General features: G+C 50.3%; 1 protein-coding gene across 3 annotated transcripts in view; it reads right to left on the minus strand.

Annotated features, from left to right (window-relative positions):
* Positions 1 to 2,237: 2,237 nt before the first annotated feature.
* RABL2B (RAB, member of RAS oncogene family like 2B) overlaps positions 2,238 to 27,529 on the minus strand; it is a 93,019-nt gene continuing 67,727 nt past the window's right edge. For all 3 annotated transcript variants that reach the window (XM_075599245.1, XM_075599244.1, XM_075599246.1), the window contains exons 7-9: positions 25,819 to 25,916; positions 25,190 to 25,273; positions 2,238 to 3,357 (exon numbers count right to left, since the gene is read on the minus strand). In XM_075599245.1, coding sequence (XP_075455360.1) covers positions 3,271 to 3,357; positions 25,190 to 25,273; positions 25,819 to 25,916 — 269 coding nt within the window. In that variant the 3' untranslated portion in view covers positions 2,238 to 3,270. The remainder of the gene's footprint in view (positions 3,358 to 25,189; positions 25,274 to 25,818; positions 25,917 to 27,529) is intronic.

Consider the following 27,529-nt stretch of genomic DNA (forward strand, 5'->3'; position numbering starts at 1 on the left):
ATGAGGGTGAGTGTATGTGGGGCGCAGGGTGTCGGTTTAGACACAAGTGCAACAGTTGCAGTTAGACACCCCGTGTCCAAGTACTTTAAAGAGGGGCAAGGGTGGATATAAGAAAAGCGCAGGTGGAGAGGCTGGGACAAAGAGCGAGGACACCGGTGAACGTCGATAGGATGACACCGTGGCTTCGGCACTTCCTGATTAGGGAGCCGGTGGACCTGTTAGAGACAGGTTTTAGGAGTGGTCTTTGGATCCCTTTAAGGGAGGTGGAGGTTCCCCTCGGTAGAAGGAATTTTAAATCCCTGGAGAAGCTAATGGAGGTAGCGCGGGAGAAAATAGCAAGGAGGTGGGGGCGGGCAGAATGGCAGGGCCATTTTCCTGTCTCCTGTTATCGGGGTTGCGAGTTTCTCAGTTGGGGGTTGTCCCCAAGAAGGAGCTGGGTTCATTCCGTCTCATACATCACGTGTCATACCCGGAGGCGTTATCAATGAATGATGGGTCATACCCGGAGGCGTTATCAATGAATGATGGGTCATACCCGGAGGCGTTATCAATGAATGATGGGTCATACCCGGAGGCGTTATCAATGAATGATGGGTCATACCCGGAGGCGTTATCAATGAATGATGGGTCATACCCGGAGGCGTTATCAATGAATGATGGGATTGACAAGGACTTGTGTAGAGTTCACTATGCATCTTTTCCCAGGGCCTGGGATCTGGTAAGGGAGGCAGGACCAGGGGTGTGGATGCCGAAGGCTGACAGACCGGCATTCTGTCTCCTGCCCGTGCACCCGGAATGCTTCCACCTGCTGGGGGGCAGGAATTCTTTGTAGATCTATGTCTCCCAATGGGGTGTTCAATCTCGTTCTTACTTTGAGACGTTCAGCTCCTTCTTGGAGTGGGCATTAGGGGATATAGCAAGAGTTGGGGGTATCCTGCACTATTTGGACGACTTTCTATTCGTAGAGATGGGTGTGTGTGTGAGAGGTTAATGGGGGGAATTTCAGGAACTCATTGCACGTTTCAGGGTTCCTTTGGATCAGGACAAGACAGAGGGGACAGCGCTATGCACCAGCTTTCTGGGGATTGGAACTGATACGGTGAAGATGGAGTACCGTTTCCCGCCCGGGAAGCTGAAGGAGCTAAAGGGCTTTGGTAAGTTTATGGGGCTCAAGATAAGCCCCACTCTGAGGTGGTTCAAGACCACTCTGAGGTGGTTCAAGACCACTCTGAGGTGGTTCCAGTCCATGCTGGGCCACCTCAACTTCGCAACCAGGATCATACCAATGGGAAGGGTCTTTGGAAGGCGACTGGTATTTGCGATGGCAGGGGTAAAATCGCAGCACCACTTTATCAGGGTTTCAAAGCAAGTGAAGGGTGATCTGCGAGTGTAGGACACATTCCTAGGGCGGTACAACAGGCGTACGCTGGCATTACAAGGAGTGGTGGAGAGCGGCGGGCAGATAGAGCTATTTACGGATGTGGCTGGATCCGTGGGTATTGGAGCAAATTTTCTGGGCCGATTGTACGCTGAGCGATGGCCAGAGTGGGGACAGCCGGAGTTTATCGAGTACTTAACGTTCTTGGAGCTCTTGGGGACCGGAACTGGCCAACAGGGTGGTCATCTTTCGTACAGACATGGACGTGGTGGAGGCCGTGAAAGGGCTATCAGCGTCTTCTCCGGTGATGGTCTTGCTTCGGAGGTTGCTGGTCCTAAAGTGCCTGGATCTTAATATATGGTTCAAGGTGAAGCATGTGGGTTGATAAGATAGCGGACGTCCTTTCTCGTTTTCAGCTCACGGCCTTCCAGGAGTTGATTCCGTGAGTAGGAATGACGGGGGAACAGCGACAGGACATTCACGAGTGGCGGACTTACGTGACTGAGATTTAAAGATGGCGTCGGAGCGTGCATAGCAAAATTTCAAGCAGTGACCTGCGCGGTGTTGACTTGTAGTGGCAGTGGACCACTGGCGGCACTTTGGTTGCACCCAAACGACCTAGACCACCTGCAATCGTCAGTGGTATAGCCGTATCCCCTCCCTTCTCCAGTGTTACAGCCTACTACCTTGTCCCACCACACTCCTCCTGCTCGCAGTGGTACAGTCCTTTCTCTTAAAGCTGTACATCTTGTTGACTGTCCCCCGCCCTCCTTTCCCCCTTGCAGTGGTACATCTTGCTCCCCTGCAGCTTGCAGTGGTACCGCCCTCTGCCACACCCGAGGAACATTCAGCACCTTGCTAAATTTGAGAATAATTTAATATTTAAAGATAAATCTGCTACTTACACACAACTCCGGCAGAACGGAGCAGGAATATGACCCGCAGTGACCCCACACGTGGAACACACAGCTGCACACGGTCTCTCCCATCATTGGCCATGTGCCCAGGAGAGGTTATAATGGTGTAGGATACATGTGATGTGAGCCTTTGTTGCATGAAGTTGGGGTCATGTCAGGCTCAGTGATATTGGGCTATGACCAGTCACAGATGGGCAGGGGGCACCTGTGCTCAGTTGTGGACGTAACGTCGGGTTTTGGGGAGTACACCCTTCATTATACCAGAGGGCCGTCAGCGCATTACTAAGCCCTCGAACAGCTGAAGGTTTAACGGTTTGGTTGTTGTATCTGGTTAGAAAAGACAGTCTCTCTGTGGTCAGTCTGTCATGCCTAGTCTTTGGGAGAGAATGACATCCTAGTGATGGACCAGTCATGGATAAGATGGTGGAGGGAACACCTGGCTCCTTAATGCTTAGAGAGATGATTGCGTCTCATAGCTGAGCTCACAGAATCATGGATAACAGTCTAATAACCGTATCACTGGGTCTGTGATTAAGTATTGTAAAGGAGACGGCCCATTCGCAGGGATAAATCTGGTGCTGGAAATACTGGACTCAGTATCAAGAACATATCAAGTCACTGCTGGCCCGTACTTGTGATATACGTATCTGGGATATAATTGTGTATCAGAGTGTCTATGGGTCAGTAATGTCAGATAACAGGTCTGGTACAGTGTTGGCTGAGTTCAGTCTCTGGGATATGATTAAGTCACAAGTTTATAGATTGGTTCTTGTCTCACTTGGAAGGACTGCTGGTTATCAGTACTGTCAAATAATAGTTTTGAAGAACTCTGGACATGTCTGGTTTGTTCATGTCGAGCTTCATGTCTTAGAGATGACATGGTTCCCATAGTGGAGCTGGCCAGTCTCGGGGATATAAGTCCAGTAGCCGTAACGCTGGGCCCAGCAGTCCTATGAGAGCTGATTAGTGGTGATATCACATAGGTTTTGGTGTCTCGTTGCCTTCCAATGCTTCCTCTTTATCCGACGTGGCCACCGGCTCTTGCTTCTCCAGCTCAAAGTTCTGTATGAGCAGAAGACCAATAGTGAGAAGGTGAGGTTCAAAAACACGTCAGTGAATAATGGCGACAATATAATGACTGACTATAACAGAAAACAATAGTGCTAGTGATATTACAAAGTGACTTCATGTGAAAAGAGAGAATCCTAAGTGAAAACCACTTAGAAATGATCTGATTTTGTCTTCCCATTGCCTCCTACGGGTGCTGCGCCTGCTTGAACCTCCTGTAGGTCTCAACTGCAGCTTGCTCCAAAAATGACAAGCGCGACCCAGGAGAGAGACGCAAATAATGCAGATATCAGGGAAAAAACACCTTTCTGTAGAGCGATAATAAATGCACTCGCGTTCAGGGAACGAAACGCCTTGAATCTTGCGTTTTCTCCTTATGAAACACACACACACACGAAAATGATGAGGAATATAAAGTAATTTATTTAATCTGGTTCTTCAGAGGTTAATGTGGTTACCGTTTGTCGTAAAAATACAAGATATTGCGTTTGACGGGTCAAGATCCTTCCTCTGTCTGTAGTGATCTACAAAGAGGTCTTAATTTGGGGGAGGGGGGGTGGTGTCACTAAAAGTGAAAAAATAATACACACACACACACACACACACACACACACAGTTGTGTGAAAAAGAAAGTACACCCTCTTTGAATTCTATGGCTTTACATATCAGGACATAATAACAATCATATGTTCCTTAGCAGGTCTTAAAATTAGGTAAATACAACCTCAGATGAACAACATCACATGACATATTACACCGTGTCATGATTTATTTAACAAAAATAAAGCCAAAATGGAGAAGCCATGTGTGAAAAACTAAGTACACCCTTACTGCTTCCATAGGAATTAAGATGCCAAGTAGCAGACAGGTGCTGCTAATCAAATGCCCTTGATTAATTCATCATCAGCAAATGCGACCACCTCTATAAAAGACGAAGTTTTAACAGTTTGCTGGTCTGGAGCATTCAGATGTGTGTTAACACAATGCCAAGGAGGAAAGACATCAGCAATCATCTTAGAGAAGCAATTGTTGCTGCCCATCAATCTGGGAAGGGTTATAAGGCAATTTCCAAAAAATGTAAAATCCATTATTCGACAGTGAGAAAGATTATTCAAAAATGGAAAACATTCAAGACAGTTGCCAATCTTCCCAGGAGTGGACGTCCCAGCAAATTCACCCCAAGGTAAGACCGTGCAATGCTCAGAGAAATTGCAAAAAACCCAAGAGTTACATCTCAGACTCTACAGGCCTCAGTTAGCATGTTAAATGTTAAAGTTGATGACAGTACATTTAGAAAAAGACTGAACAAGTATGGTTTGTTTGGAAGGGTTGCCAGGAGAAAGCCTCTTCTCTCTAAAAAGAACGTGGCAGCACGGCTTAGGTTTACAAAGTTGCATCTGAACAAACCACAAGATTTCTGGAACAATGTCCTTTGGACAGACGAGACCAAAGTGGAGATGTTTGGCCATAATGCACAATGCCACGTTTGGTGAAAACAAAACACAGCATATCAGCACAAACACCTCATACCTACTGTCAAGCAGGGTGGTGGAAGGGTGATGATTTGGGCTTGTTTTGCAGTCACAGGACCAGGGAACCTTGCAGTCATTGAGTCGACCATGAACTTCTCTGTATACCAAAGTATTCTAGAGTCTCCTCTCCTTACAGAGTGCACACGCACCCGCGGTTCTTCTACGTGTGCAACGGAGCTCGGCCCACCCCTGGTCGCGTTGCGCATCTCTTGCGCGCGGTGTATACACGTGATGGCGTGCGCCATTCTCCAGCTGCAGAGTCAAGACTCTCTAATTCTTGTTCGTGAACCCGTGCCTCCACTCCGCCCCCTGCCTTATCTCAACAACAGGAAGTGACTTCAAGCATACTGAGGCAAGTGACGCCATCTTGCTTTCTGGCAAACCCTGCCCTCTTCCTCCCGACAGGAAGTAAGCCTCACTGACTCATTGTCAACAGCTGCTGCTGCTCCTTAAATAACAGGCAGTTGCTACTGCCCTGGGTCATGCAAAAATACTACTCCAGTAATCTATGCCTGTTGCCGTCATTGCATGCTGTTCCTGCTTGGATTTCCTCTGGACCTCTACTTACTCTCCTTTGGCTTTCCGGAAGACTGGGACATTCCTCTTTCCTTTACTGAGGTATAGTTTACCGTGCGGGTAGTGTAGGACCTGCTGAATAGGGTTTACCTTGATGTTGTAGCAGGCTTATAATACTTTGGCCAAAGCATTTAACTAAAAAAAACCCTTACGTTGAATTTAGTATTGCTTTTCTCTTCAGTTACTGGCACTATGCCTTTAAGGAGGCTGAACGTCCTCCAGGAAGCAACCAACCATTGTAACCTTGTGCTCTTGACTCTGCCCTACCTTTCCTTCTTACCTGTGACATCTCACAACCCGCGCTGGTGCCTGAGTGCGCACGTCTCCGCTCTGCTAACAGAGAACGCGCGCATGTGCAGCTGGCTCAGCTGTGCCACAGAGCCTGGCTCCACTCCTCCGGACGTGTCGCGCTTCTCGCACGCGCGACGTGCACCGCTCCCCAGCTGAGCGGCAACTTTATCTTACCTCGTGTCTACTCCGGCTTCCCAACCTCGTTACCGGGTCCTCCTCCTCGTTTTGGCTTGTGAAAGGGAGCACAAGCGTTACATAGAGATGGAGATTAGCGATAGCGAGATGTGTCTGGTCAGGTCCCGGACTTGAAAGCCTCAGGGATGCCAAGGTGTTAGAACAGGCGGGGTACTGGAGTTACTCAAGTACCCACGTTCTGGTATAACAAAGGGCTTTCCGGCCACCATTTGCCCAGCCCCAGACTTGGAAGAACCTGGCACAGCGGGGGGCTCAATATACCACGAGGCAGAGCTGCCAGGTTGGCGCATGCCCCTTAGCAGAATTGAGATCGGTGCCCGGGTTCAGAATACCAGCAAATCGGTGATTGGCTGGCAGAGGAATTCCCACGCGCTGATTGGCTGTAGTGTTTTGTGAATGGGACTCCAAAACCTATAAGAAATAAGAAACCTTGCAGCCAATCATGACCTCAGATTCTAAGCGCCAAACCACCAGCGGCAAATACAAGAACCCAAAAAGATGCTCTGCGAGAAATAGACGCGAGCCGGCTTCAGAGTTTTCAAGGCAAGAAATTTTCTAAGTCCCGCTTTTCAGGGGCCAAGTTCTGAAAATAGAACGTAGTGGTCGCGGCTGAATTGCGCCGATCTGCGTTCCAGGACTTTTGTGAGTACCTCCCGGACATTGGAAAGGACTCGTACAGACTTCATTTTGTAGCCATTTGGACTGGAAAAGTATAGTTCGTTAGCCAAGACCCCAGTAAGCGTATTTTCTATTGCATATTGTGATCCATTGTTTGTATGTGTGTTACATTGTGTGTATGTGTGATCCATTGTGTGTATGTGTGTTACATTGTGTGTATGTGTGTTACATTGTGTGTATGTGTGTTACATTGTGTGTATGTGTGTTACATTGTGTGTATGTCTTTTCCTGGAATAAATTACAATTTATTTTACCCCCTTGTTTTGCTCAAATCACATGATCCCGGAATAAAAGGGTGCTAATAACCCTGGTCTCCTGTGACACACACACGACGATCACCAGGTCCTGGGCTGTCAGCCTCAAAAGGAAACTAACATTCCTAAGATCCCCCTGTGCGTGCCAGAGAGAGGTGACAAACAGGTCACGCTTAGTTGGAGGACTCGAAGAAATGATGGGCCTAACAGCAATTTATAAGAGTAACCAGAGAATACCAGTCACTCTTGCGATTAGACAAATCAAATCGTAACACACAGACACACACACACACACACACACACACACACAGTCTGTGTAAGGGGTGCGTAAGTCATAAAAATGTCAGGAGATCGGCTGTACGGAAGGGGAGTGTCTTATGCTGGTTCAACGTGGGAGAAATGGTACAAGAGTCTCGCCCAAGTAATATAAAAAAAGGGAGAATTCAACAGAGTTGAGTTTTGGGATCAGAACACGTGAATTGTCTTCTACTCCTGTGAACTGTCTGGGAAAGACCTATGACACACGATAAAACAAACATCACGTTATCATTTTAAGAAACTGTTCTGCATTTATTTTAACTGTATGTTCTTGTAATTTTTTTTCCCTCTGTAATTTTTATATATTAAAACCTTTAATAAGGGAGGCTTTGTGATCTGAATGAACTGTTGTGCACTTTGTAGAGAGCATTTACATTTTCAGACACATTTTGCTACAACAGTTTTGTGTGTGTGAAGTGCATTGTTTTTCTACAATACACAGGGACCTGAGACCCTGGCAGATATATAAATTACATATTTTACATAATTCTCGGGTGGTGGCAGAGGATAGATCTGATTGCGATTGAGTAAGGGGTTAATTACCTCCTTGTCCCCTATGCAGGTCACGCACTCACAGGTGTGACATATAGAGACAGAGAGAAACAGGTACATGGTGAAAATCTTTCATTAGAGATCTGTTTATTGTTATGGGCCTTTATTTATACAGATGTTTGTAACTAGATACTCACTGTTCTTATAGTTCTTCATGTAATTAAAGATTTACACCACGTAACTGATCTTAACACATATACATAGAAGAAGAGGGAGAGCATGCGAGACTCAAGGCGTTTAAGTCACTGAATGCGAGTGCATTTCGTATCGCTCTACAGAAAAAAATTGTCTCTAAGACGAATGTTACAAGTGGAGATATACCGTACAGGCAGAGCAGGATATACAGCGCAGAGACGAATGTTACAAGTGGAGATATACCATACAGGCAGAGCGGGATATACACCGCGCAGAGACGAATGTTACAAGTGGAGATATACCGTACAGGCAGAGCGGGATATACACCGCGCAGAGACGAATGTTACAAGTGGAGATATACCGTACAGGCAGAGCGGGATATACAGCGCAGAGACGAATGTTACAAGTGAGATATACCGTACAGGCAGAGCGGGATATACACCGCGCAGAGACGAATGTTACAAGTGGAGATATACCGTACAGGCAGAGCGGGATATACAGCGCAGAGACGAATGTTACAAGTGGAGATATACCGTACAGGCAGAGCGGGATATACACCGCGCAGAGACGAATGTTACAAGTGGAGATATACCGTACAGGCAGAGCGGGATATACACCGCGCAAAGACGGATGTTACAAGAGGAGATATACCGTACAGGCAGAGCGGGATATACACCGCGCAGAGACGAATGTTACAAGAGGAGATATACCGTACAGGCAGAGCGGGATATACACCGCGCAGAGACGAATGTTACAAGTGGAGATATACCGTACAGGCAGAGCGGGATATACACCGCGCAAAGACGAATGTTACAAGTGGAGATATACCGTACAGGCAGAGCGGGAAATACACCGCGCAGAGACGAATGTTACAAGTGGAGATATACCGTACAGGCAGAGCGGGATATACACCGCGCAGAGACGAATGTTACAAGAGGAGATATACCGTACAGGCAGAGCGGGATATACACCGCGCAGAGACGAATGTAACAAGTGGAGATATACCGTACAGGCAGAGCGGGATATACACCGCGCAGAGACGAATGTTACAAGTGAGATATACCGTACAGGCAGAGCGGGATATACAGCGCAGAGACGAATGTTACAAGTGGAGATATACCGTACAGGCAGAGCGGGATATACACCGCGCAAAGACGAATGTTACAAGTGGAGATATACCGTACAGGCAGAGCGGGATACACCGCGCAGAGACAAATGTTACAAGTGGAGATATACCGTACAGGCAGAGCGGGATATACACAGCGCAGAGACGAATGTTACAAGTGGAGATATACCGTACAGGCAGAGCGGGATATACAGCGCGCAGAGACGGATGTTACAAGTGGAGATATACCGTACAGGCAGAGCGGGATATACACCGCGCAAAGACGAATGTTACAAGTGGAGATATACCGTACAGGCAGAGCGGGATATACACCGCGCAAAGACGAATGTTACAAGTGGAGATATACCGTACAGGCAGAGCGGGATACACCGCGCAGAGACGAATGTTACAAGTGGAGATATACCGTACAGGCAGAGCGGGATATACAGCGCGCAGAGACGAATGTTACAAGTGGAGATATACCGTACAGGCAGAGCGGGATATACACCGCGCAGAGCGAATGTTACAAGTGGAGATATACCGTACAGGCAGAGCGGGATACACAGCGCAGAGACGAATGTTACAAGTGGAGATATACCGTACAGGCAGAGCGGGATATACACCGCGCAAAGACGAATGTTACAAGTGGAGATATACCGTACAGGCAGAGCGGGATACACCGCGCAAAGACGAATGTTACAAGTGGAGATATACCGTACAGGCAGAGCGGGATATACACCGCACAAAGACGAATGTTACAAGTGGAGATATACCGTACAGGCAGAGCGGGATACACCGCGCAAAGACGAATGTTACAAGTGGAGATATACCGTACAGGCAGAGCGGGATATACACCGCGCAGAGACGAATGTTACAAGTGGAGATATACCGTACAGGCAGAGCGGGATATACAGCGCAGAGACGAATGTTACAAGTGAGATATACCGTACAGGCAGAGCGGGATATACACCGCGCAGAGACGAATGTTACAAGTGGAGATATACCGTACAGGCAGAGCGGGATATACACCGCGCAAAGACGAATTTTACAAGTGGAGATATACCGTACAGGCAGAGCGGGATACACACCGCGCAGAGACGAATGTTACAAGTGGAGATATACCGTACAGGCAGAGCGGGATACACACCACGCAAAGACGAATGTTACAAGTGGAGATATACCGTACAGGCAGAGCGGGATACACACCGCGCAAAGACGAATGTTACAAGTGCAGATATACCGTACAGGCAGAGCGGGATATACACCGCGCAGAGACGAATATTACAAGTGGAGATATACCGTACAGGCAGAGCGGGATATACACCGCGCAAAGACAAATGTTACAAGTGGAGATATACCGTACAGGCAGAGCGGGATACACAGCGCAAAGACGAATGTTACAAGTAGAGATATACCGTACAGGCAGAGCGGGATATACACCGCGCAAAGACAAATGTTACAAGTGGAGATATACCGTACAGGCAGAGCGGGATATACAGCGCAGAGACGAATGTTACAAGTGGAGATATACCGTACAGGCAGAGCGGGATACACAGCGCAGAGACGAATGTTACAAGTGCAGATATACCGTACAGGCAGAGCGGGATATACACCGCGCAGAGACGAATATTACAAGTGGAGATATACCGTACAGGCAGAGCGGGATATACACCGCGCAAAGACAAATGTTACAAGTGGAGATATACCGTACAGGCAGAGCGGGATACACAGCGCAAAGACGAATGTTACAAGTAGAGATATACCGTACAGGCAGAGCGGGATATACACCGCGCAGAGACGAATGTTACAAGTGGAGATATACCGTACAGGCAGAGCGGGATATACACCGCGCAAAGACGAATGTTACAAGTGGAGATATACCGTACAGGCAGAGCGGGATACACAGCGCAGAGACGAATGTTACAAGTGGAGATATACCGTACAGGCAGAGCGGGATATACACCGCGCAAAGACGAATGTTACAAGTGGAGATATACCGTACAGGCAGAGCGGGATATACACCGCGCAGAGACGAATATTACAAGTGGAGATATACCGTACAGGCAGAGCGGGATATACACCGCGCAAAGACAAATGTTACAAGTGGAGATATACCGTACAGGCAGAGCGGGATACACAGCGCAAAGACGAATGTTACAAGTAGAGATATACCGTACAGGCAGAGCGGGATATACACCGCGCAAAGACAAATGTTACAAGTGGAGATATACCGTACAGGCAGAGCGGGATATACACCGCGCAGAGACGAATGTTACAAGTGGAGATATACCGTACAGGCAGAGCGGGATATACACCGCGCAGAGACGAATGTTACAAGTGGAGATATACCGTACAGGCAGAGCGGGATATACACCGCGCAGAGACGAATGTTACAAGTGGAGATATACCGTACAGGCAGAGCGGGATATACACCGCGCAGCGACGAATGTTACAAGTGGAGATATACCGTACAGGCAGAGCGGGATATACACCGCGCAAAGACGAATGTTACAAGTGGAGATATACCGTACAGGCAGAGCGGGATATACACCGCGCAGAGACGAATGTTACAAGTGCAGATATACCGTACAGGCAGAGCGGGATATACACCGCGCAGAGACGAATGTTACAAGTGGAGATATACCGTACAGGCAGAGCGGGATATACAGCGCGCAGAGACGAATGTTACAAGTGGAGATATACCGTACAGGCAGAGCGGGATATACACCGCGCAGAGACGAATGTTACAAGTGCAGATATACCGTACAGGCAGAGCGGGATATACAGCGCAAAGACGAATGTTACAAGTGGAGATATACCGTACAGGCAGAGCGGGATATACACCGCGCAGAGACGAATGTTACAAGTGGAGATATACCGTACAGGCAGAGCGGGATACACACCACGCAAAGACGAATGTTACAAGTGGAGATATACCGTACAGGCAGAGCGGGATACACACCGCGCAAAGACGAATGTTACAAGTGGAGATATACCGTACAGGTAGAGCAGGATATACACCGCGCAAAGACGAATGTTACAAGTGGAGATATACCGTACAGGCAGAGCGGGATATACACCGCGCAGAGACGAATGTTACAAGTGGAGATATACCGTACAGGCAGAGCGGGATATACAGCGCGCAGAGACGAATGTTACAAGTGGAGATATACCGTACAGGCAGAGCGGGATATACACCGCGCAAAGACGAATGTTACTAGTGGAGATATACCGTACAGGCAGAGCGGGATATACACAGCGCAGAGACGAATGTTACAAGTGGAGATATACCGTACAGGCAGAGCGGGATATACACCGCGCAGCGACGAATGTTACAAGTGGAGATATACCGTACAGGCAGAGCGGGATATACACCGCGCAAAGACGAATGTTACAAGTGGAGATATACCGTACAGGCAGAGCGGGATATACACCGCGCAGAGACGAATGTTACAAGTGCAGATATACCGTACAGGCAGAGCGGGATATACACCGCGCAGAGACGAATGTTACAAGTGGAGATATACCGTACAGGCAGAGCGGGATATACAGCGCGCAGAGACGAATGTTACAAGTGGAGATATACCGTACAGGCAGAGCGGGATATACACCGCGCAGAGACGAATGTTACAAGTGCAGATATACCGTACAGGCAGAGCGGGATATACAGCGCAAAGACGAATGTTACAAGTGGAGATATACCGTACAGGCAGAGCGGGATATACACCGCGCAGAGACGAATGTTACAAGTGGAGATATACCGTACAGGCAGAGCGGGATACACACCACGCAAAGACGAATGTTACAAGTGGAGATATACCGTACAGGCAGAGCGGGATACACACCGCGCAAAGACGAATGTTACAAGTGGAGATATACCGTACAGGTAGAGCAGGATATACACCGCGCAAAGACGAATGTTACAAGTGGAGATATACCGTACAGGCAGAGCGGGATACACACCACGCAAAGACGAATGTTACAAGTGGAGATATACCGTACAGGCAGAGCGGGATACACACCGCGCAAAGACGAATGTTACAAGTGGAGATATACCGTACAGGCAGAGCGGGATACACACCACGCAAAGACGAATGTTACAAGTGGAGATATACCGTACAGGCAGAGCGGGATACACACCGCGCAAAGACGAATGTTACAAGTGGAGATATACCGTACAGGTAGAGCAGGATATACACCGCGCAAAGACGAATGTTACAAGTGAGATATACCGTACAGGCAGAGCGGGATATACACCGCGCAGAGACGAATGTTACAAGTGGAGATATACCGTACAGGCAGAGCGGGATATACAGCGCGCAGAGACGAATGTTACAAGTGGAGATATACCGTACAGGCAGAGCGGGATATACACCGCGCAAAGACGAATGTTACTAGTGGAGATATACCGTACAGGCAGAGCGGGATATACACAGCGCAGAGACGAATGTTACAAGTGGAGATATACCGTACAGGCTGAGCGGGATATACACCGCGCAGAGACGAATGTTACAAGTGGAGATATACCGTACAGGCAGAGCGGGATATACAGCGCGCAGAGACGAATGTTACAAGTGGAGATATACCGTACAGGCAGAGCGGGATATACACCGCGCAAAGACGAATGTTACAAGTGGAGATATACCGTACAGGCAGAGCGGGATACACCGCGCAGAGACGGATGTTACAAGTGGAGATATACCGTACAGGCAGAGCGGGATATACACCACGCAGAGACGAATGTTACAAGTGGAGATATACCGTACAGGCAGAGCGGGATACACCGCGCAAAGACGAATGTTACAAGTGGAGATATACCGTACAGGCAGAGCGGGATATACACCACGCAGAGACGAATGTTACAAGTGGAGATATACCGTACAGGCAGAGCGGGATACACACCGCGCAAAGACGAATGTTACAAGTGGAGATATACCGTACCGGCAGAGCGGGATACACCGCGCAGAGACGAATGTTACAAGTGGAGATATACCGTACAGGCAGAGCGGGATATACACCACGCAGAGACGAATGTTACAAGTGGAGATATACCGTACAGGCAGAGCGGGATATACAGCGCGCAGAGACGAATGTTACAAGTGGAGATATACCGTACAGGCAGAGCGGGATATACAGCGCGCAGAGACGAATGTTACAAGTGGAGATATACCGTACAGGCAGAGCGGGATATACAGCGCGCAGAGACGAATGTTACAAGTGGAGATATACCGTACAGGCAGAGCGGGATACACCGCGCAGAGACGAATGTTACAAGTGGAGATATACCGTACAGGCAGAGCGGGATATACACCGCGCAGAGACGAATGTTACAAGTGGAGATATACCGTACAGGCAGAGCGGGATATACAGCGCAGAGACGAATGTTACAAGTGGAGATATACCGTACAGGCAGAGCGGGATATACACCGCGCAGAGACGAATGTTACAAGTGAAGATATACCGTACAGGCAGAGCGGGATATACACCGCGCAGAGACGAATGTTACAAGTGGAGATATACCGTACAGGCAGAGCGGGATATACACCGCGCAAAGACAAATGTTACAAGTGGAGATATAACGTACAGGCAGAGCGGGATACACAGCGCAAAGACGAATGTTACAAGTAGAGATATACCGTACAGGCAGAGCGGGATATACACCGCGCAAAGACAAATGTTACAAGTGGAGATATACCGTACAGGCAGAGCGGGATATACACCGCGCAGAGACGAATGTTACAAGTGGAGATATACCGTACAGGCAGAGCGGGATATACACCGCGCAGAGACGAATGTTACAAGTGGAGATATACCGTACAGGCAGAGCGGGATATACACCGCGCAGAGACGAATGTTACAAGTGGAGATATACCGTACAGGCAGAGCGGGATATACACCGCGCAGCGACGAATGTTACAAGTGGAGATATACCGTACAGGCAGAGCGGGATATACACCGCGCAAAGACGAATGTTACAAGTGGAGATATACCGTACAGGCAGAGCGGGATACACAGCGCAGAGACGAATGTTACAAGTGGAGATATACCACACAGGCAGAGCGGGATATACACCGCGCAGAGACGAATGTTACAAGTGGAGATATACCGTACAGGCAGAGCGGGATATACACCGCGCAAAGACGAATGTTACAAGTGGAGATATACCGTACAGGCAGAGCGGGATATACACCGCGCAAAGACGAATGTTACAAGTGGAGATATACCGTACAGGCAGAGCGGGATATACACCGCGCAGAGACGAATGTTACAAGTGCAGATATACCGTACAGGCAGAGCGGGATACACCGCGCAAAGACGAATGTTACAAGTGGAGATATACCGTACAGGCAGAGCGGGATATACACCACGCAGAGACGAATGTTACAAGTGGAGATATACCGTACAGGCAGAGCGGGATACACACCGCGCAAAGACGAATGTTACAAGTGGAGATATACCGTACAGGCAGAGCGGGATACACCGCGCAGAGACGAATGTTACAAGTGGAGATATACCGTACAGGCAGAGCGGGATATACAGCGCGCAGAGACGAATGTTACAAGTGGAGATATACCGTACAGGCAGAGCGGGATATACAGCGCGCAGAGACGAATGTTACAAGTGGAGATATACCGTACAGGCAGAGCGGGATATACAGCGCAGAGACGAATGTTACAAGTGGAGATATACCGTACAGGCAGAGCGGGATATACAGCGCGCAGAGACGAATGTTACAAGTGGAGATATACCATACAGGCAGAGCGGGATATACACCGCGCAGAGACGAATGTTACAAGTGGAGATATACCGTACAGGCAGAGCGGGATATACAGCGCAGAGACGAATGTTACAAGTGGAGATATACCGTACAGGCAGAGCGGGATATACAGCGCGCAAAGACGAATGTTACAAGTGGAGATATACTGTACAGGCAGAGCGGGATATACAGCGCAGAGACGAATGTTACAAGTGGAGATATACCGTACAGGCAGAGCGGGATATACAGCGCGCAGAGACGAATGTTACAAGTGGAGATATACCATACAGGCAGAGCGGGATATACACCGCGCAGAGACGAATGTTACAAGTGGAGATATACCGTACAGGCAGAGCGGGATATACAGCGCAGAGACGAATGTTACAAGTGGAGATATACCGTACAGGCAGAGCGGGATACACCGCGCAGAGACGAATGTTACAAGTGGAGATATACCGTACAGGCAGAGCGGGATATACACCGCGCAGAGACGAATGTTACAAGTGGAGATATACCGTACAGGCAGAGGGGGATATACAGCGCAGAGACGAATGTTACAAGTGGAGATATACCGTACAGGCAGAGCGGGATATACACCGCGCAGAGACGAATGTTACAAGTGGAGATATACCGTACAGGCAGAGCGGGATATACACCGCGCAGAGACGAATGTTACAAGTGGAGATATACCGTACAGGCAGAGCGGGATATACACCGCGCAGAGACGAATGTTACAAGTGGAGATATACCGTACAGGCAGAGCGGGATATACACCGCGCAGCGACGAATTTTACAAGTGGAGATATACCGTACAGGCAGAGCGGGATACACAGCGCAGAGACGAATGTTACAAGTGGAGATATACCACACAGGCAGAGCGGGATATACACCGCGCAGAGACGAATGTTACAAGTGGAGATATACCGTACAGGCAGAGCGGGATATACACCGCGCAAAGACGAATGTTACAAGTGGAGATATACCGTACAGGCAGAGCGGGATATACACCGCGCAAAGACGAATGTTACAAGTGGAGATATACCGTACAGGCAGAGCGGGATATACACCGCGCAGAGACGAATGTTACAAGTGCAGATATACCGTACAGGCAGAGCGGGATACACCGCGCAAAGACGAATGTTACAAGTGGAGATATACCGTACAGGCAGAGCGGGATATACACCACGCAGAGACGAATGTTACAAGTGGAGATATACCGTACAGGCAGAGCGGGATACACACCGCGCAAAGACGAATGTTACAAGTGGAGATATACCGTACCGGCAGAGCGGGATACACCGCGCAGAGACGAATGTTACAAGTGGAGATATACCGTACAGGCAGAGCGGGATATACAGCGCGCAGAGACGAATGTTACAAGTGGAGATATACCGTACAGGCAGAGCGGGATATACAGCGCGCAGAGACGAATGTTACAAGTGGAGATATACCGTACAGGCAGAGCGGGATATACAGCGCAGAGACGAATGTTACAAGTGGAGATATACCGTACAGGCAGAGCGGGATATACAGCGCGCAGAGACGAATGTTACAAGTGGAGATATACCATACAGGCAGAGCGGGATATACACCGCGCAGAGACGAATGTTACAAGTGGAGATATACCGTACAGGCAGAGCGGGATATACAGCGCAGAGACGAATGTTACAAGTGGAGATATACCGTACAGGCAGAGCGGGATATACAGCGCGCAAAGACGAATGTTACAAGTGGAGATATACCGTACAGGCAGAGCGGGATAAACAGCGCAGAGACGAATGTTACAAGTGGAGATATACCGTACAGGCAGAGCGGGATATACAGCGCGCAGAGACGAATGTTACAAGTGGAGATATACCATACAGGCAGAGCGGGATATACACCGCGCAGAGACGAATGTTACAAGTGGAGATATACCGTACAGGCAGAGGGGGATATACAGCGCAGAGACGAATGTTACAAGTGGAGATATACCGTACAGGCAGAGCGGGATATACACCGCGCAGAGACGAATGTTACAAGTGGAGATATACCGTACAGGCAGAGCGGGATATACAGCGCGCAGAGACGAATGTTACAAGTGGAGATATACCGTACAGGCAGAGCGGGATATACAGCGCAGAGACGAATGTTACAAGTGGAGATATACCGTACAGGCAGAGCGGGATACACCGCGCAGAGACGAATGTTACAAGTGGAGATATACCGTACAGGCAGAGCGGGATATACACCGCGCAGAGACGAATGTTACAAGTGGAGATATACCGTACAGGCAGAGGGGGATATACAGCGCAGAGACGAATGTTACAAGTGGAGATATACCGTACAGGCAGAGCGGGATATACACCGCGCAGAGACGAATGTTACAAGTGGAGATATACCGTACAGGCAGAGCGGGATATACACCGCGCAGAGACGAATGTTACAAGTGGAGATATACCGTACAGGCAGAGCGGGATATACACCGCGCAGAGACGAATGTTACAAGTGGAGATATACCGTACAGGCAGAGCGGGATATACACCGCGCAGCGACGAATTTTACAAGTGGAGATATACCGTACAGGCAGAGCGGGATACACAGCGCAGAGACGAATGTTACAAGTGGAGATATACCACACAGGCAGAGCGGGATATACACCGCGCAGAGACGAATGTTACAAGTGGAGATATACCGTACAGGCAGAGCGGGATATACACCGCGCAAAGACGAATGTTACAAGTGGAGATATACCGTACAGGCAGAGCGGGATATACACCGCGCAAAGACGAATGTTACAAGTGGAGATATACCGTACAGGCAGAGCGGGATATACACCGCGCAGAGACGAATGTTACAAGTGCAGATATACCGTACAGGCAGAGCGGGATACACCGCGCAAAGACGAATGTTACAAGTGGAGATATACCGTACAGGCAGAGCGGGATATACACCACGCAGAGACGAATGTTACAAGTGGAGATATACCGTACAGGCAGAGCGGGATACACACCGCGCAAAGACGAATGTTACAAGTGGAGATATACCGTACCGGCAGAGCGGGATACACCGCGCAGAGACGAATGTTACAAGTGGAGATATACCGTACAGGCAGAGCGGGATATACAGCGCGCAGAGACGAATGTTACAAGTGGAGATATACCGTACAGGCAGAGCGGGATATACAGCGCGCAGAGACGAATGTTACAAGTGGAGATATACCGTACAGGCAGAGCGGGATATACAGCGCAGAGACGAATGTTACAAGTGGAGATATACCGTACAGGCAGAGCGGGATATACAGCGCGCAGAGACGAATGTTACAAGTGGAGATATACCATACAGGCAGAGCGGGATATACACCGCGCAGAGACGAATGTTACAAGTGGAGATATACCGTACAGGCAGAGCGGGATATACAGCGCAGAGACGAATGTTACAAGTGGAGATATACCGTACAGGCAGAGCGGGATATACAGCGCGCAAAGACGAATGTTACAAGTGGAGATATACCGTACAGGCAGAGCGGGATATACAGCGCAGAGACGAATGTTACAAGTGGAGATATACCGTACAGGCAGAGCGGGATATACAGCGCGCAGAGACGAATGTTACAAGTGGAGATATACCATACAGGCAGAGCGGGATATACACCGCGCAGAGACGAATGTTACAAGTGGAGATATACCGTACAGGCAGAGGGGGATATACAGCGCAGAGACGAATGTTACAAGTGGAGATATACCGTACAGGCAGAGCGGGATATACACCGCGCAGAGACGAATGTTACAAGTGGAGATATACCGTACAGGCAGAGCGGGATATACACCGCGCAAAGACGAATGTTACAAGTGAAGATCTACCGTACAGGCAGAGCGGGATATACACCGCGCAGAGACCAATGTTACAAGTGGAGATATACCGTACAGGCAGAGCGGGATATACACCGCGCAGAGACGAATGTTACAAGTGGAGATATACCGTACAGCAGAGCGGGATATACACCGCGCAAAGACGAATGTTACAAGTGGAGATATACCGTACAGGCAGAGCGGGATACACACCGCGCAGAGACGAATGTTACAAGTGGAGATATACCGTACAGGCAGAGCGGGATACACACCACGCAAAGACGAATGTTACAAGTGGAGATATACCGTACAGGCAGAGCGGGATACACACCGCGCAAAGACGAATGTTACAAGTGCAGATATACCGTACAGGCAGAGCGGGATATACACCGCGCAGAGACGAATGTTACAAGTGGAGATATACCGTACAGGCAGAGCGGGATATACACCGCGCAAAGACAAATGTTACAAGTGGAGATATACCGTACAGGCAGAGCGGGATACACAGCGCAAAGACGAATGTTACAAGTAGAGATATACCGTACAGGCAGAGCGGGATATACACCGCGCAAAGACAAATGTTACAAGTGGAGATATACCGTACAGGCAGAGCGGGATATACACCGCGCAGAGACGAATGTTACAAGTGGAGATATACCGTACAGGCAGAGCGGGATATACACCGCGCAGAGACGAATGTTACAAGTGGAGATATACCGTACAGGCAGAGCGGGATATACACCGCGCAGAGACGAATGTTACAAGTGGAGATATACCGTACAGGCAGAGCGGGATATACACCGCGCAGCGACGAATGTTACAAGTGGAGATATACCGTACAGGCAGAGCGGGATATACACCGCGCAAAGACGAATGTTACAAGTGGAGATATACCGTACAGGCAGAGCGGGATATACACCGCGCAGAGACGAATGTTACAAGTGCAGATATACCGTACAGGCAGAGCGGGATATACACCGCGCAGAGACGAATGTTACAAGTGGAGATATACCGTACAGGCAGAGCGGGATATACAGCGCGCAGAGACGAATGTTACAAGTGGAGATATACCGTACAGGCAGAGCGGGATATACACCGCGCAGAGACGAATGTTACAAGTGCAGATATACCGTACAGGCAGAGCGGGATATACAGCGCAAAGACGAATGTTACAAGTGGAGATATACCGTACAGGCAGAGCGGGATATACACCGCGCAGAGACGAATGTTACAAGTGGAGATATACCGTACAGGCAGAGCGGGATACACACCACGCAAAGACGAATGTTACAAGTGGAGATATACCGTACAGGCAGAGCGGGATATACACCGCGCAAAGACGAATGTTACTAGTGGAGATATACCGTACAGGCAGAGCGGGATATACACCGCGCAAAGACGAATGTTACAAGTGGAGATATACCGTACAGGCAGAGCGGGATATACACCGCGCAGAGACGAATGTTACAAGTGGAGATATACCGTACAGGCAGAGCGGGATATACACCGCGCAGAGACGAATGTTACAAGTGCAGATATACCGTACAGGCAGAGCGGGATATACACCGCGCAGAGACGAATGTTACAAGTGGAGATATACCGTACAGGCAGAGCGGGATACACCGCGCAGAGACGAATGTTACAAGTGGAGATATACCGTACAGGCAGAGCGGGATATACACCGCGCAAAGACGAATGTTACAAGTGGAGATATACCGTACAGGCAGAGCAGGATATACATCGCGCAGAGACGAATGTTACAAGTGGAGATATACCGTACAGGCAGAGCGGGATATACACCGCGCAGAGACGAATGTTACAAGTGGAGATATACTGTACAGGCAGAGCGGGATATACAGCGCGCAGAGACGAATGTTACAAGTGGAGATATACTGTACAGGCAGAGCGGGATATACAGCGCAGAGACGAATGTTACAAGTGGAGATATACCGTACAGGCAGAGCGGGATATACACCGCGCAGAGACGAATGTTACAAGTGGGGATATACCGTACAGGCAGAGCGGGATATACACCGTGCAAAGACGAATGTTACAAGTGGGGATATACTGTACAGGCAGAGCGGGATATACACCGCGCAGAGACGAATGTTACAAGTGGAGATATACCGTACAGGCAGAGCGGGATATACACCACGCAGAGACGAATGTTACAAGTGGAGATATACCGTACAGGCAGAGCGGGATATACACCGCGCAGAGACGAATGTTACAAGTGGAGATATACCGTACAGGCAGAGCGGGATACAGCGCGCAGAGACGAATGTTACAAGTGGAGATATACTGTACAGGCAGAGCGGGATATACAGCGCGCAGAGACGAATGTTACAAGTGGAGATATACCGTACAGGCAGAGCGGGATATACACCGCGCAGAGACGAATGTTACAAGTGGAGATATACCGTACAGGCAGAGCGGGATATACACCGCGCAGAGACGAATGTTACAAGTGCAGATATACCGTACAGGCAGAGCGGGATATACACCACGCAGAGACGAATGTTACAAGTGGAGATATACTGTACAGGCAGAGCGGGATATACACCGCGCAGAGACGAATGTTACAAGTGGAGATATACCGTAAAGGCAGAGCGGGATATACACCACGCAGAGACGAATGTTACAAGTGGAGATATACCGTACAGGCAGAGCGGGATATACACCGCGCAGAGACGAATGTTACAAGTGGAGATATACCGTACAGGCAGAGCGGGATATACAGCGCGCAGAGACGAATGTTACAAGTGGAGATATACCGTACAGGCAGAGCGGGATATACACCGCGCAAAGACGAATGTTACAAGCGGAGATATACCGTACAGGCAGAGCGGGATATACAGCGCAGAGACGAATGTTACAAGCGGAGATATACCGTACAGGCAGAGCGGAATATACAGCGTGCAAAGACGAATGTTACAAGTGGAGATATACCGTACAGGCAGAGCGGGATATACACCGCGCAAAGACGAATGTTACAAGTGGAGATATACCGTACAGGCAGAGCGGGATACACCGCGCAGAGACGAATGTTACAAGCGGAGATATACCGTACAGGCAGAGCGGGATATACACCGCGCAGAGACGAATGTTACAAGCGGAGATATACCGTACAGGCAGAGCGGGATATACAGCGCAGAAAAGAATGTTACAAGTGGAGATATACCGTACAGGCAGAGCGGGATATACAGCGCGCAAAGACGAATGTTACAAGTGGAGATATACCGTACAGGCAGAGCGGGATATACAGCGCAGAGACGAATGTTACAAGCGGAGATATACCGTACAGGCAGAGCGGGATATACAGCGCAGAGACGAATGTTACAAGTGGAGATATACCGTACAGGCAGAGCGGGATATACACCGCGCAGAGACGCATGTTACAAGTGGAGATATACCGTACAGGCAGAGCGGTTTATACAGCGCGCAGAGACGAATGTTACAAGTGGAGATATACAGTACAGGCAGAGCGGGATATACAGCGCAGAGACGAATGTTACAAGTGGAGATATACCGTACAGGCAGAGCGGGATATACAGCGTGCAAAGACGAATGTTACAAGTGGAGATATACCGTACAGGCAGAGCGGGATATACACCGCGCAAAGACGAATGTTACAAGTGGAGATATACCGTACAGGCAGAGCGGGATATACAGCGCAGAGACGAATGTTACAAGTGGAGATATACCGTACAGGCAGAGCGGGATATACACCGCGCAGAGACGCATGTTACAAGTGGAGATATACCGTACAGGCAGAGCGGTTTATACAGCGCGCAGAGACGAATGTTACAAGTGGAGATATACAGTACAGGCAGAGCGGGATATACAGCGCAGAGACGAATGTTACAAGTGGAGATATACCGTACAGGCAGAGCGGGATATACAGCGTGCAAAGACGAATGTTACAAGTGGAGATATACCGTACAGGCAGAGCGGGATATACACCGCGCAAAGACGAATGTTACAAGTGGAGATATACCGTACAGGCAGAGCGGGATACACCGCGCAGAGACGAATGTTACACGCGGAGATATACCGTACAGGCAGAGCGGGATATACACCGCGCAGAGACGAATGTTACAAGCGGAGATATACCGTACAGGCAGAGCGGGATATACAGCGCAGAAAAGAATGTTACAAGTGGAGATATACCGTACAGGCAGAGCGGGATATACAGCGCGCAAAGACGAATGTTACAAGTGGAGATATACCGTACAGGCAGAGCGGGATATACAGCGCAGAGACGAATGTTACAAGCGGAGATATACCGTACAGGCAGAGCGGGATATACAGCGCAGAGACGAATGTTACAAGTGGAGATATACCGTACAGGCAGAGCGGGATATACACCGCGCAGAGACGCATGTTACAAGTGGAGATATACCGTACAGGCAGAGCGGTTTATACAGCGCGCAGAGACGAATGTTACAAGTGGAGATATACAGTACAGGCAGAGCGGGATATACAGCGCAGAGACGAATGTTACAAGTGGAGATATACCGTACAGGCAGAGCGGGATATACACCGCGCAAAGACGAATGTTACAAGTGGAGATATACCGTACAGGCAGAGCGGGATACACCGCGCAGAGACGAATGTTACAAGCGGAGATATACCGTACAGGCAGAGCGGGATATACACCGCGCAGAGACGAATGTTACAAGCGGAGATATACCGTACAGGCAGAGCGGGATATACAGCGCAGAAAAGAATGTTACAAGTGGAGATATACCGTACAGGCAGAGCGGGATATACAGCGCGCAAAGACGAATGTTACAAGTGGAGATATACCGTACAGGCAGAGCGGGATATACAGCGCAGAGACGAATGTTACAAGCGGAGATATACCGTACAGGCAGAGCGGGATATACAGCGCAGAGACGAATGTTACAAGTGGAGATATACCGTACAGGCAGAGCGGGATATACACCGCGCAGAGACGCATGTTACAAGTGGAGATATACCGTACAGGCAGAGCGGTATATACAGCGCGCAGAGACGAATGTTACAAGTGGAGATATACAGTACAGGCAGAGCGGGATATACAGCGCAGAGACGAATGTTACAAGTGGAGATATACCGTACAGGCAGAGCGGGATATACACCGCGCAGAGACGCATGTTACAAGTGGAGATATACCGTACAGGCAGAGCGGGATATACAGCGCGCAGAGACGAATGTTACAAGTGGAGATATACCGTACAGGCAGAGCGGGATATACACCGCGCAGAGACGCATGTTACAAGTGGAGATATACCGTACAGGCAGAGCGGGATATACACCGCGCAGAGACGAATGTTACAAGTGGAGATATACCGTACAGGCAGAGCGGGATATACAGCGCGCAAAGACGAATGTTACAAATGTAAGACTGAGATTCTAGTGAGCGCAGCTCGAACAACTGACAGCACCGCTCTAAGGCCGCCCAGAGTGTGCGCGAGCGACCGCGCAGCAGAATTTTGAGCTGACAAACAAATTTGTTTTTTCGCGCGATGGGCGCGCCATGTGAGCTGTTCAACGAATAAGGGCGAACGAGCCTGGTGACGTCACACAACACAGAGAGGAGATAGTGAGCGCACACTCACCTCTAGCTCCTGCATCACCTCGTCCATGAAATCCCGCGAGTTCTGCTTGTAGGATACGGCCAGTTTTATGGTATCCGTGAAGAGCTGATGGAGCAGCAAATGGGACACGCTGAAACCTCTCACCGCAGGGTGATAACGCTGACCCCTCCCTCCCACCGCAGGGTGACACGCTGACCCCTCCCTCCCACCGCAGGGTGACACGCCTATACCTCCCTCCCACCGCAGGGTGACATGCCGACCCCTCCCTCCCACCGCAGGGTGACACGCTGACAACTCCCTCCCACCGCAGGGTGACACGCTGACCCCTCCCTCCCACCGCAGGGTGACACGCCTATACCTCCCTCCCACCGCAGGGTGACATGCCGACCCCTCCCTCCCACCGCAGGGTGACACGCTGACCCCTCCCTCCCACCGCAGGGTGACACGCTGACCCCTCCCTCCCACCGCAGGGTGACACGCTGACCCCTCCCTCCCGCCGCAGGGTGGCAGTCTGAGACCTCCCTCCCATCGCAGGGTGACACGCCGACACCTCCCTCCCACCGCAGGGTGACACGCTGATGGATGATCAGGTGGTAACCTAACCCCTTTCATGCCTCAGCACAGAGTGTGGTAGTCGCAACCCATGTTACCTTCACTACGTTGGTGCCATCAGCAGCGGAGACGAAGTAGACCGGCAGGTTATACTTCTTGGCAAAGTTAAAACCCTTCTGGGTCACTCGGACGTCAGCTGCAGGAAGAGAGAGCGTGGGGAGCATGCCGGGAGCGCGTGGGGAGAGAGGGAGCGCGGGGAGAGAGGGAGCGCGCGGGGAGAGAGGGAGCGCGCGGGGAGAGAGGGAGCGCGCCGGGAGAGAGGGAGCGCGCCGGGAGAGAGGGAGCGCGCCGGGAGAGAGGGAGCGCGCCGGGAGAGAGAGATAGTGTGGGGGGGAGATGGGGGGAGAGAGAGCGAGGGGGTGGGGGGAGAGAGAGCGAGGGGGTGGGGGGAGAGAGAGCGGGGGGGAGGGGGGAAGAGAGCGAGGGGGTGGGGGGAGAGAGAGCGGGGGGGAGGGGGAGAGAGAGCGGGGGGGAGGGGGAGAGAGAGCGGGGGGGAGGGGGAGAGAGAGCGGGGGGGAGGGGGAGAGAGAGCGGGGGGGAGGGGGAGAGAGAGCGGGGGGGAGGGGGAGAGAGAGCGGGGGGGAGGGGGAGAGAGAGCGGGGGGGAGGGGGGAAGAGAGCGAGGGGGAGGGGGGAAGAGAGCGAGGGGGTGGGGGGAGAGAGAGCGGGGGGGAGGGGGGAAGAGAGCGAGTGGTTACCCTGCAGGGTATCCCCAGTAATACCCGCACACCCTGCAAGGTATCCCCAGTAATACCCGCACACCCTGCAGGGTATCCCCAGTAATACCCGCACACCCTGCAGGATATCCCCAGTAATACCCGCACACCCTGCAGGGTATCCCCAGTAATACCCGCACACCCTGCATGATATCCCCAGTAATACCCGCACACCCTGCAGGGTATCCCCAGTAATACCCGCACACCCTGCAGGGTATCCCCAGTAATACCCGCACACCCTGCAGGGTATCCCCAGTAATACCCGCACACCCTGCAGGGTATCCCCAGTAATACCCGCACACCCTGCAGGGTATCCCCAGTAATACCCGCACACCCTGCAGGGTATCCCCAGTAATACCCGCACACCCTGCAGGGTATCCCCAGTAATACCCGCACACCCTGCAGGGTATCCCCAGTAATACCCGCACACCCTGCAGGGTATCCCCAGTAATACCCGCACACCCTGCAGGGTATCCCCAGTAATACCCGCACACCCTGCAGGGTATCCCCAGTAATACCCGCACACCCTGCAGGGTATCCCCAGTAATACCCGCACACCCTGCAGGGTATCCCCAGTAATACCCGCACACCCTGCAGGGTATCCCCAGTAATACCCGCACACCCTGCAGGGTATCCCCAGTAATACCCGCACACCCTGCAGGGTATCCCCAGTAATACCCGCACACCCAGCAGGATATCCCCAGTAATACCCGCACACCCTGCAGGGTATCCCCAGTAATACCCGCACACCCTGCAGGGTATCCCCAGTAATACCCGCACACCCTGCAGGGTATCCCCAGTAATACCCGCACACCCTGCAGGGTATCCCCAGTAATACCCGCACACCCTGCAGGATATCCCCAGTAATACCCGCACACCCTGCAGGGTATCCCCAGTAATACCCGCACACCCTGCAGGGTATCCCCAGTAATACCCGCACACCCTGCAGGGTATCCCCAGTAATACCCGCACACCCTGCAGGGTATCCCCAGTAATACCCGCACACCCTGCAGGGTATCCCCAGTAATACCCAC

This window comes from Ascaphus truei, chromosome 5 (assembly GCF_040206685.1).
Source record: "Ascaphus truei isolate aAscTru1 chromosome 5, aAscTru1.hap1, whole genome shotgun sequence".
Classification (NCBI taxonomy): domain Eukaryota; kingdom Metazoa; phylum Chordata; class Amphibia; order Anura; family Ascaphidae; genus Ascaphus; species Ascaphus truei.